This window comes from Loxodonta africana, chromosome 9, assembly GCF_030014295.1.
Source record: "Loxodonta africana isolate mLoxAfr1 chromosome 9, mLoxAfr1.hap2, whole genome shotgun sequence".
NCBI classification, from domain to species: Eukaryota; Metazoa; Chordata; class Mammalia; order Proboscidea; family Elephantidae; genus Loxodonta; species Loxodonta africana.
Genome location: NC_087350.1, coordinates 35,430,652 through 35,443,544, shown reverse-complemented (window position 1 = coordinate 35,443,544; position 12,893 = coordinate 35,430,652). Strand labels below are relative to the sequence as shown.

General features: G+C 42.0%; 1 protein-coding gene across 2 annotated transcripts; it reads right to left on the bottom strand.

Annotated features, from left to right (window-relative positions):
• Window positions 1-4,685: 4,685 nt before the first annotated feature.
• C9H9orf40 (chromosome 9 C9orf40 homolog) lies at window positions 4,686-11,857 on the bottom strand. Of its 2 annotated transcripts, none has more exons than XM_003407362.4 (2): window positions 11,128-11,857; window positions 4,686-7,413 (listed from the first exon to the last, which is right to left on the bottom strand). In XM_003407362.4, exons 1-2 carry the CDS (start codon window positions 11,542-11,544, stop codon window positions 7,255-7,257), a joined length of 576 nt encoding a protein of 191 aa, XP_003407410.1. In that variant the 5' UTR covers window positions 11,545-11,857; the 3' UTR covers window positions 4,686-7,254. The 2 variants fall into 2 exon arrangements, 1 of the variants encoding a protein (XP_003407410.1); XR_010322967.1 differs by lacking the exon at window positions 11,128-11,857 and adding an exon at window positions 10,760-11,114 and having other exon boundaries at window positions 7,300-7,413.
• Between the last annotated feature and the right edge of the window lie 1,036 nt (window positions 11,858-12,893).

Sequence of the window (12,893 nt, the reverse complement as noted above, 5' to 3'; positions counted from 1 at the left end):
GCTTTTTTGCAGTGGTCTGGAACGAAAGCAGCAATATTTCCGTGGTATGCCTGTATTCCTTCTTTTGATGCTTCGTCTGTCATTCAGTGTTTTCTCCATAGAATCCTCAATATTCCAACTCAAGGCCTGGATTTTTTCAGTTTTCAGCTTGAGAAATACCAAGTGTGTTCCTTCCATTTTCCAGCTCCAGGTTTTTACACATTTCATTATAATACTTTGTCTTCTCGAGCTGCCTTTACAGTTAACAGCATGGCTCAAATTGAACTAGCCATTTGTCAAGTGGTCAATACCACATGTGTTTACTGGCTACTGTATTGGACTGACAGTTTCTTTTTCCCACTTAATTTTATGTGCTGAGTAGATTATCTTTATTGTCCTTTTCTCATACTCATTGTTGTTGGTTTCGCTTCTGCTGAGTCTCTATTTTTTTCTTGTATTTTATTTTGATGAGTAGGATAGTTTGTCCCCTTTGTGGTTACCTTATTATTTACCCCCATTTTTCTAAACTTAAACCTAACTTTTATTTCTTTGTATCGCTGTATCTTCCTCTCCATATGGAAGATCTATGATTACATTTCTTAGTCCTTCTTTATTGTTTTAATGTTGTCTCCTTTTATATAATAACATCGCTGTTACCCTGTTTTGAGCTTTTTTTTTTTTTTAATCTTGCTTTGTTTTTTTGATTTCGCTGTCTGGGTTGACTTCTGATTCCTCCGCCCAATGTTCTAGTCTTGGGCTGATACCTGATATTATTGATTTTCTAACCAAAGAACTCCCTTTAGTATTTCTTGGAGTTTTGGTTTGGTTTATATGAATTCCCTAAACTTCTGCTTATAGGGAAATGTCCTAATTTCACCTTCATATTGAAGAGACAATTTTGCTGGATATATGATTCTTGGCAGCCAATTTTTTTCCTTTGATTGTTTATATAAGTCATTCCAATGCCTTCTTGCCAGCATGGTTTCTGCCAAGTAGTCTGAGCTTATTCTTATTGGCTCTCCTTTGTAAGGGACTTTTCGTTTATCCCTTGCTGCTCTTAAAATTCTCTATCTTTGGTTTTGGCAAGTTTGATTATAATATATCTTGGTGACTTTCTTTTGACATCTACCTTATGTGGAGTTCGATGAGCATCTTGGATAGATATCTTCTCATCTTTCACAATATCAGGGAAGCTTTCTGCCAACAAATCTTCAACAATTCTCTCTCTATTTTCTGTTATCCCTCCCTGTTTTGGTATTCCAGTCACTCGTAGGTTATTTCTTTTGATAGAGTCCCACATGATTCTTAAGGTTTCTTCATTTTTTTAAATTCTTTTATCTGATTTTTCTTCAAATATATTAGTGCCAAGTGATTTGTCTTCAAGTTCAGAAATTCTGGCTTCTACTTGCTCCATTCTGCTCCTCCGACTTTCTATTGCGTTGACTACTTCCATAATTTTAGTTAATCTTCTGAATATCTGATTGCTGTCTATGGATTTTTCCAGCTTATTAAATTTTTCATTATGTTCCTGAATAATCTAATTTCTTCATTTGCTTTATCTGTGTGTTCCTTGGCTTGTTCTGGATATTGCCTCATTTCCTTCCTGATGTCTGGAAGGGTTCTGTATATTAATTTTTTGTATGCTGCATCTGGTAATTCCAGGAATGCCCTTTCATCTAGAAGATCCCTGGATTCTTTGTTTTGAGAGCTTGTTGAGGTGATCATGGTCTGTTTCTTTATGTGACTTGATATTGACTACTGTCTCCGAGCCATCTATAAGTTATTGTATTAGTTTACGCACGCTTACTGTGTCATAGCTTCTTGTTTTGTTTTGATATGCCCAAATGGGTTGCTTGAGTGAGCTAGCTTGATTATTTTTGCCTTTAGAGCTCTTACGTCCTGTCCCCAGATGGCTAGAGCTGTTATCAGGTATATCAGTCTAGGAGTCCATTCACTTTTTGTTATGAATTCAGCTCAGGTGTTCAAATAGCTGATTATCAACTGTGTGGTACAGGCTGTCCTAGTCTTAGAGGGGCAGGGGTGATTGGTGTATGTACTGGTATCTGATTGCAGCAGGGGGTCACGCTCTGAACAAGGCAGGGGGCTAAGAACCGACTCCCAGGTGTCTCTGAGAAAAGCACGTCCCTGTTCCCTAGAACGTGCTGGTGGGTGGGTTCCGCAGACAGACCATGGCACCCAATGTTTTTGATTGTAAAGACTGGGAGGTACCAGTTATCCTTGGACCCATCGCAGGTGGCTGGGTGACCTGAGTGGAGCCTCCAGTCCTCAGGCCCCTGATGTGGGTAGGTGAGGACCCTGTTTAACAGGCAAAGCAATGTCAAATATCAAACACCCACCTCTCCACCACATAGCTGAAAAGGTTGGAGTCTACCAACAAGGGCCTATTCTCCTGAAATAGGCCCACACAGGTCCATGCAGAAGGGAAAGGTGCTCAAAATCCAAAGACCATTTATGCCTGGACAGGAGCTGCTTCTGTCCTGAGCTCCCCTGGTTAGTGGAGCTGGCAAATTATGTTTTCCCTCAAATGCAAATTTTACCTTCTCCAAGGCCGGGAGGATGGCTCTAGGCACTCAACAGTGCCTGTCTCAGGCCCGGGGAATTCAGCCACTGAAGCCAGCTTGAGGATGGGGACACGGTAAAATATACGCAAGTACTTATCTTTTGCCAAGAGCACCGTTCTTCTCTGGTTCTGGAGGTGTCAGTAGGCTGTGTGGCTGGCTGCTTCTCCCTGATGAAACTGTGGCCGAATGCTAGTACCAGCCCACCGCCACCACTCCAGGAATGGTGTCTGAGGGTTCCCCACACTTCAGGTCTGGTAACTCCTCTTCGCTTCTATACCATCTCTTTCTCCCCCATCCCTCTGTTCGTTTTCTAAGCTTGCCTTTGATGCTCAGGGGTCCTAGCCTGTCATACTCGTTTCACTTTTTTTTTTCAGGTCTTTGTTGTAAAGGTGGCAGGCCGAAGTGCCTGTCTATTCTGGCATCTTGGCTCCACCTCTGTATTGAACTGCTCTGTATTCTACTTCTTGCGTGTCTCAATTTTTGTTCTTGTCTCTCCATCCACATTCCTAGATTAAACAACTTCCTAATTCAACTCTTATTCTTTCTCTGCCCTGAATCCATTCTCCATTCTGCAGCCTAGTATAGGAATGTAAATCTAATCGCGTTCACTTCTCTGCTTAGATATCTTATGCTGGCTTCCCAACTGCCTCCAGATGAAGACTAAACTCTTTATTATGTATAATCTATACATATCCTTCATGATCTGGTCCTGTTTGTAGATCCAGCCACATTCCTTCACATTCTATGTTCCAGCCATACCTTCAGTTCCTCAAATAAGTCTTATTCAGGGCTTTTTCACATACTGTTTCTTCTGCCTGGAACAGCCCTCCTACTATTCTTCAAACACATTTACTGATGTCTTATCATGTACCAGGCACAGGATAAAGGAAGCAAAACAACAAAAAAACAGGTCTGATGTCTACTTTCAGAAAGCTCAAAGTCTGGCTAGGATTTCCTTGTATTTCAGGTCTCACCACCTCCTTGACAATATATTTTTTTAATTACCTGTTTACTTATATAATCTTCACAGTACATTTTAAGTATCTGTTTAGTTCTTTCTCAAATGTATGTCCACATGTTCTTTAAAAATTGTACCTTTAACAGAAAACATAAATCTTTAATAGTAGGTATCTCTATGGGAAGGAGCCCTGGTAGGGTAGTGGTTAAGCTCCTGGCTACTAACTGAAAGTTGGCGTTTCTAACTCACAAGGTGCTCTGCAGGAAAGATGTGGCAGTCTGCTTCTGTAAAAATTACTGCCTAGGAAACCCTATGGGGCAGTTCTACCTAGTCCAACAGGGCCGTGATGAGTCAGAGCCAACTCTGGTTTTTATCTCTAAAGGCTGAATTTACAAACAGTCTTCACTTACCACCATATATATTTCTGTAATATCTGAACTTTGCACAAGCGCCTTTATATGTTTAATTTCACGTATTGTAAAAAGAATTAGAAAAATTGTAAAATGAATTAGAAAAATACGTGAAAGAACTGTCAACTTCTTTTTCTGGAGGTAACCACTATCAATAGCTTCATCTTTTAGTCCTTCAATTATGCATTTATATATTTGTGTATACATAAATTAGTTTTAGTTAGCAAATTCACACTATTACTCGTTTCTTTTATCATCTAAAAATATTTCTTAAAAGCTTTCAATACATGCAGATGCTGCACAGAATTCCATTGTAGAAATTTGTCCAATTATCACACAACCAAAAAAAAAACCAATTGCCGTCAATTCCAACTCATAGCAACCCTGTACGACAGAGTAGAACTGCTCCACAGAGACTCCCAGGAGTGCCTAGTGGATTTGAACTGCTCACCTCTTTGTTGGCAGCCATAGGTTTTAACCACTACGCCACCAGGGTTTCTGACATCTAGGTTATTTCTAATGTTCCGCTATTTGATTGGCACTGCAACAAGCCTTTTGTTTATGCGTCTTTGGGTAAATGGCCTAGCTTTTAAAGATATGTTCCTAGAAGTAAAATTGCTAATATTAACTTCCCATCAACAGATTTAAGAATGTCCATTTTTTTGTTCATTGTTTACTGACTCCCTAATATGCACCAGGCACTAGGAACAGAATAGTGAACAAAAACACATACTTCTGAGGCAGAAAAGGAGGAAAGCAGGTTTACCATTTTATTTTTTCCACAGTCCTTTAACTGCTTTCCCATTTGCTTGGTATCCTTGTTATTTCAATTCCAATTCTTATCCTGAAACTCCTAACTGCAGCCCAATATAAAGTGAAATGAAGTACAACCATAGGCAGCACTTCTATTCTGATTTTCCTGAATCTACCTTGCAGATGCTGTTGTGAGAATTACACGAGATGATCCATGTAAAGTGCTTAGTACATTGCCTGACACTTATTAACAGTCTCTATGGGTGTTGTTAGGTGCTGTCAAGTTGCTTCCAACTAATACCGGCTCAATGTATGACAGAACGGAATGTTGCCTCATCTTGTGCCATCCTCACAATTGATGTTTGAGTCCACTGATGTTGCAGCCACTGTGTCAGTTCAACTTGTTGAGGGTCTTCCTCTTTTTTGTTGACCCTCTACCAAGCATGATGTCCTTCACTAGGGCCTGGTCCCTCCTGATCACATGTCCAAAGTTAGAGAGAAATGCAGCCTCACCGTTCTCACTTCTATGCAGCATTCTGGCTGTACTTCTTCCAAGACAGACTTATTCTTTTGGAAGTCCACAGTATATTCAATATTCCTCACCAACACCATAATTCAAAGGCATCAATTCTTCATTCTTCCTTATTCATTGTTCAACTTTCACATGCATGAGGTGACTGAAAACACCCTGGCTTGAGTCTGGCTCAAAGTGAAATTTTAGCTTTTTAACACTTCAAAGAGTTCTTTTGCAGATTTGCCCAATGCAGTACGTCATCTGATTTCTTGACTGACGCTTCCTGGGCATTGATTAAGTGGATCCAAGCAAAATAAAATCCTTGATAACTTCAGTATTTTCTCCATTTATCCTGATGTTGCTTATTGGTCCAGATGCTATTATTATTCTCATTTTACAGATTAGGAATCTGAGGTTGGGAGACAAACACTAACTTGTTTAATGCTAGATAGACAGGAAACGGCTGCGCAAAACTTCGAAGCATGTCTGACTCCAAAGCCTGAACTCTTAACCAGGGTACTACACAGTTTATCATTTATTAATGTCAATCCATACTGAAATCCTGCAAAACACAGAAAACATCAAGTTGTTTCCTCTCTCTCACTATAATTTACCATTCTTGTTGAATTTTGGATCTAATGTCATCAAAAACAACAAATGTACAAGTAGGGATGAGTTAACTCAATTACAAAGCCAAGTCAGGATGCAGCATTAAAGTTAATTAACATAATCACTGATGTTCACATAACTCAAATACATATTGCTTACTTTATTTCTTTAACAATGAAACAGTAATAACAACACAATAATTCAGTTGTAAAAAAGCCATCACCAGGGCAAAATAAAAACAAACCTAGTTAAGATGCATTGCTTCAGCTCAAAATTAGTTATCTCCTTTAAACAGGAAAAATTACCATTAGCCTAGTGGTTCTCAACCCTGTCTGCATGTTAAAGGAATAGGGGGTAGGAAATGATTGACACTTTAAAAAATAGCTATACTCAACACCCACTCAGAACTAAATCAGAATCTCTCAAGAGTGGTACCCAGGCAAAGATTTTTGAAGAGCTGTCAGTGCTGAGAACTACAAGTCTAAAGTAATAAGCAATAAAAGCTATGCTCTCAAAGCAATTCAAAACCAAGAGTGACCATCTAATAAATTTCTTTATCCTGGGAAAAGAGAGCAAAATGGAACCAGTCATTTCTCCTTAGGGAGTCCCCGGGTGGTGCAAATGGTTAAGTTCTCGACAACTAGCTGAAAGGCTGGTGGTTCAAACCCAACCACAGGCACCTCAGAAGATGGGCTTGATGATCTACTTATGAAAGGTCACAGCCTTTAAAACTCTATACAGCAGTTCTACTCTGACACACCTAAGGTCATCATGAGTCAGAATCAACTCAACTGCAACTAATATTTCCATTTGTTCTTTATGCATTTCTGATTGCCCATTAACAGTTCAACAAATATCAAATATTAGAAGCTATGCAAACATGCTACCCAAATTGAAATTCATACCTCTTTACATTTAGGAAGCTCTTTATAAACAATATCAACTTTCAGAAAGAATTCCCCACATTTTAAGTTTGCATAGTTGTTAAGTCAACTATTTAAGAAGAGTTCAACTAAGAGTCAATAAAACGTATTAAGAAAGTATTTTATTAATAACACTTATTATAAAACAATCTTCACTTCATGTCCACAAATAAACCTTTTGGTGCAGATAGGAGGGAATATTATTTGAGTGTTTCCCATCTATTTCTAAAACTGTCAGAATTCCTTTTTATAGGATTCATTTCTTCAAATTTACAATCTAAACAAAAAAATTTAAGAATCCATACCTAAAACACTTCCCCTATAACTGTACTACATCTTTGACAAATCTGAATTAGGCAGTTTAGTAGTGACTGCAGGCATTTATCTTTAAAGCCACCTTTCCTTGTTTTTCAGGTTCAGGGATAACACATCAAGTATGGAAAACTACTTTTTTCCCTAAAAGTGTATGAATTCACTTAGAGAGTCTCCTCAAATTCAGCAGGGACTATTTCTCCAAGTCCTCATGTCAGGACTCCATCTCAATCTCAGCCACTTCATTACTGCTCTGAAGTGTTGCTGCTGTCAGCTTATCTTCATTAACATCTTCAATGTCTGCCAGATCAACAGGCGGTAAAGGATTCCTCCAGTACTGAAAGGTATTATACTGCCAAAAGTCTTCATTATGCTTGATGGGGAAAAAAGGAGAGATGAACATACATTAATGATTCAGGAAAAGTAAATTTCCTCCGGAAACAATTCCCACAATTTTCTCCCATTTTACAGCTGAAGAAAATGTCTGAAAACAGTCTTAAAAGGTTTCACCTTTCAAAGAAGAAATAATAATCTATTAAAAAAAAATACCATTTGGTATAAGACATGACTAACTTTTAAATTAATAAACTAAAATTTATAAATCCAAGTGTGTGCTGGCCCCTTAAAACTTCAGCAGCAATGATACCAACCTAAGACTGTTGTAACAATTAAGGTTTAGCATAGTTAAGAATTCAATATTTCTAAGTATTACATCCCAATAAGCCTAGGAATCATAATTTTCTCTCTAGTAGAAGAAAACATTTCTGTTTACTATTAAAAAAAAAAAAATCTAACAGTAAGGGTCAGCGCGAGCAATAAAATCTGCATAAAGTAACACTACAGTAAAAAAGGCAAATACTTGAAGAAGGGAAGGGTGGGGCGGGAAAACCACTAGATAGTTGGTAAGTGGTGAAGGGTAAGGCAGTACATAATACTGGAGAAGTCTGCACAGCTTGACAAGGGCAAAGTTACAGAAGCTTCACAGACACATCCAAAAGCCCTGAGAGATCGAGCTACTCGTCTGAGGGCTGGGGACCATGGTCTCGGGGGACATCTAGCTCAGTTGGCATAACGCAGTTTATAATGTTCTACATCCAACTGTTATGAGTAGCGTCTGGGGTCTTAAAAAGCCTGCAAGCAGCCATCTAAGATACATCTACTGGTCCCATCCTGGCTGGAACAAAGGAGAATGAAGAAGATCAAAGACACAAGGGAAAGAGCAGTCCAAAGGGCTAATGGGCCACAACTACCACAACCTCCACCATACTGAGCCCAGGACAACCACATGGTGCCTGGTTACCACCAACTGCTCTGGAAGAGATCACAATAGAGGACCCCGGACAGAGCAGGAGAAAAAGGTTGAACAAAATTCAAATTAAAAAAAAAGAAAAATAGTCCAGGCTTGCTGTTCTGACAGACTGGAGAAACCCTGAGACTATGGCCCCCGGAAACCCTTTTAACTCAGTACTGAAGTCACTCCTGAGGTTCACCCTTCAGCCAAAGATTAGACAGGTCTGTAGCACTAACGATAACTAACACATGAGGGATGTGCTTCGTAGTTCAATCATGTATAGGAGTTAATAGGCACACCAGCCTAAAAGCAAAGATGAGAAGGCAGGAAGGGACAGGAAAACTGGACAAATGGAAACAGGGAACCTGAGGTGAAGAGAGTGTTGACATATCAAGGGGTTGGCAACCAATGTCACAAACAATCTGTGTATTAGCCATTTAATGAGAAACTTATTTGCTATGTACATTTTCACCTACATCACAATTTTAAAAAATGACAAATATTTAATGAAACAGTATCTGGTTTTAGTTTAGTTGTCTGGTAAAAAACAGAAAACATCTGAAACTCAGGAAATATTCCAAGGCTCTAGGACTAAGGAGGTTTCCTTTATTCTGCCTAGATTGCATCCTCAATGTAGAAAGAAGTGACACATTTAAGGAAATTTTTTCTAAATGAGACTCCAAGGGTGATGACATAAGGAACCAGACATTTACTGCATGAACTGAAAAAGCTTTTTAACTTTTCCATGTTTTGTTTAGTTATATCCCGTTTGCCCTTGGCAATTAGCTATAAAACCCTTAGAACAAAACTGTCTGTCTTTGGGGGCAGGAAGAAAAGAGGAAAGCTGGAGAGAGCATGTTCCTCTTTCCAGGTTTGCAGAAGAGTAGCAGCACAAGGAACCTAACAAAAATTGGGAACATGATAGATTCTTGGGCTTTTGCCAAAAGAAAATCAGAACAGAGGACAAGTCTTGGTGAAGAAGAAAGAAAATCCTAGAGACAAGCTTGTTCCCTGGCATTCATTTTGTAGACTGTAGGAAGAGGTCCAGTCACTGCTATAGGTGAGGTAACACGTGTGTCTAGAACCTAAGGAGACATCTTTATGTTAGTCTACAAAGTAATTATTTTTCTTTGCCTAGCTCCCATTTCTATACTACTTATCAGTTTTGTGGCATACTGCAGTGAGTATATTCTGGAAGGAGAGACAGGCCTTTGTATGATTGGAGTACCTGATTCGTGATAGTCAAAACATGGTCTGAAGAGGAAGTTTTCAAGCTACACAACTTATCTCCATATCCAATAGACTATCATTCTAACTTTTTTAAGCTGATTTTGAACACATAAGAACAGTCTGAGGAAAAAACTCTACGTAAGGCTCATGCTTTCTATACTGAAGGGAGAAATATTTACACTTTGTAAATTTCATCCAGAGATGCCCATCATATAGACTAAGTTTAAAAGATCATTTTTCATGACCATGGATAAAACATCTTTCCTAATTATAAAACTGTCATTATTGTACTGGGGTTCCCCCAAGAACAAGTCATGCCAAATGAACCTCGATTCCTTTTGTTTTAGAAGGTATCTGACAAACTCTTCTATAAGATACTTAAGAACACAATGGAGAAATGTGGGGTAGATGCTATGATGTAGTGGCTTAAGAGTGTTTGGCAAATCTGGAACCCTGTACTTGGTCCCTGCATTCCCAAAGGCCCCTGGTGGGTCAGCCCACAGATGCCAAAAATCAGCTTGAATTCCTAAGTCTAGATCAATGATGTCCAATAAAAATATGCTAGCCACAAATACAATCTCAAATTTTCTAGTAACCATATTGAAAACATAAAAAGGAACATCTAAACTTAATTTTAATATACACCCAAAATGTTATTTCAACATGTAATCAACACATTGACGTTTAAAATTTTTCCTTTTTTCATACTGAATCTTTGAAATCTGGTGTGCATTTTACACTTACGACGCATCTCAGTTTGGACTAGCCACATTTCAAGTGTTCAATAGTGTCATACGGTTAGTGGCTGCCATTTTGAACAGGGCAAATCTAGACAGACCAGATCTTTTTAGGTGCAGTGGTGATGCAGGTTCAATTCCCGAGGAGGGAGAATCCCCAAATCATCCTCAGGTACACTTTATCTTTGGGCCTCAAATTATTTTTCAAGCACGACTCCTTTTCATACGAGCAGTTTTAACACTGTGAGTTAAAAGGGCTTCTACCAAGGCAAGTTCTTCCTGTCAAATGAGTTCTGTCCTGCCTAAAATATGTCCCACTGGGGGCTACAGCATTGGTCGCCCTCTTTAGAAGGGAATCACGAATTCTAGAATAATTATTGTTAAACCAAGGAAGGCGCCACACCTTCTCTGACGTTTGCTGCTGAGCTAGACCTATCTGTGGACTCGGTCAATGCCTTTACCATACTCTACCGTCTGTTGTAACTCACGCTCCCGCTTTCTTCTTACACGTTACAGGCGCTGAAGCTGCAAGGCCCCTTCTACGTCACGTCACTCGACGTTGTCTTTGCCACTAGTTTAGCAAAGTGCTTTCGCTCAGTCAGACTCTCCCCCAAAACGCTGCCAGGTGCCCTCGTGTGTGGCCTGAGGATCGGCATCCACGTTCGGGCCAGTGGCCCCAACTTTTTCGCCTCTTGCGGCGTCTTGACGAACGAGTCTAAAGCGGTACAATCTGTTCCTTCCCGGGGCGCGTAGTGTGTCTGGGGAAGGAGCGGCCCCTTCCTCCCTCACCCTACCCGCCCTCAGAAGCACCCAGCCCACTCGACCCTACCTGGCACGGCGCTGCCCCCCAGTCTCCCCTCGGGGGCCCTGCGCGCCCCGCCCCTTCGTCGCCACCGCCCCTCTGGGGCCGGGCGCCCGGGAGCTCCTCCCCCGGCCCGCGGGGCCGCTGGGGCGGCTCGCTGGTCGCTAGGCTGTGGCCTTCACACTCCTCGTCGCCCGGGCCGCCGGGAGCGCTGCCGTCCCCGCCGTCGCGGCGCTTGCTGGGCGAAGCCGAGGGCTCGGCCATGGCCCCCGCGCCGATTTTGCGCTTTCGGGGCAGTTCAGGGACACCGAGGGGCTGCCCTGGGTGCGAGGCCCCCTGCGGCGGGATCCAGAGCGGCGGCGGCTCTTCAGTGAAGTCGCAGAGCAGGAGCCGCTTCCAAGGCACGTGGAACGTCAGCGGCTCGGCCGCACGCCGCTTGGCCATGGGCCCCAGAGGCTCCGGCGGAGCCGGCCGGGCGCGGGCAGCCGAGCGCCGATAGCTGCGGGGGCGGAGGTCGAGGGCGGAGCGCGCGACGGAGGGCGAGAACGAAGTCAGGGCGAGATGGCGGCAGTAAAGTGGAAAGGATGGAGGGGGAGGGGCGGCCGGCTCGCGCTGGTCCCGTCGCCGCAGAGTTGCGACCCGGACGTTGGGGCGCACAGCGAAGCGGAGGAGATTCGAACCTGCGCACAAATGTGCGCGCGCGCACTCGCGCCAGCCCGGCGGAGCAGCTGGTTGGTGGAGGTTCGCGAGGCGCGCTCCCTAGCGTCCCCGCGGCCGGAAGTGCGCGCCCCAGAGGGAGGCGGGAAGACCGCGGCGGGTTTCTTAAAGGCGGGGTGATGGCCGCTGAGGGGTGTAACCGTGTTTCCGTAGAGGCGGGTAACGAGTTGTGCTTTAAGATGCGAGAATCCTGGGCGTCGTTAAGCGCAAAACGTTCTAGACACTTGTGTAGGAAATTTAAGACCTTTAAAATGTCTATGGCAGTCTTCGCAGCCTCGAGTCAGCGGCCACCGAGACGTCTGCACCATGTTAAGACGCAAGATTCTGCACACTGTTCTAATTAAGCTAGTGTTTAGAAGCTCTAGGACTACATTGATAGAGATTATTCAAAACACACAGCTGGAGGAGGATATGTGCTGGGGGAACTGACAAGAAACAGCAAAAACATGCAAAACATGAAGTTTGCTGTAGAAAGTGAAGTAGCCACCCCACACTCTTCGAAAATCTCTTGATTTAAAATTCGCTAGAAGTTTTTTAGAAGTTGCAGATGTGTGGAGCTCATTGAAAATAGCTGGGTCGATGGCAGGAGCAAAGACTGAAGCACAGCTCTTGTCTTTTCCAGCCGAAACCTAAACTTGTTTGCCTCTTAAATTATGTGGGAAGCGCACCGAATTCCTAGTTTACTGTGGTCATAACTAAGATTCCAAGACCTCCATTATATATTAAGAGCAAAAATGTGTGTATTATATGGCAAAGTGAGGTGGAGACAACAGTATATTTACTGTTTTATTTTGTAGCTTATATTTTGGACAAAAACAATAACCAAGTGAACAAAAATGTAAGGAAGAAAAGACTTACAAGTACGTTAGAGAGAGAAAGCACAATAATTGTCTAGATTGAACGTGTGCAAGGAAGTTGATTCTACTCCAGCTGGTCACCAAAAACCAAGCCCATTGCCATTGAGTGGATTCCTATGCACCTGCTTTATGGGGTTTCCAAAGCTGTAATCTTTACAGAAGCAGATTGCCACATCTTTCTCCTTAGGAGTGGTTCTAGCTGATAGGTACTACCTAAAT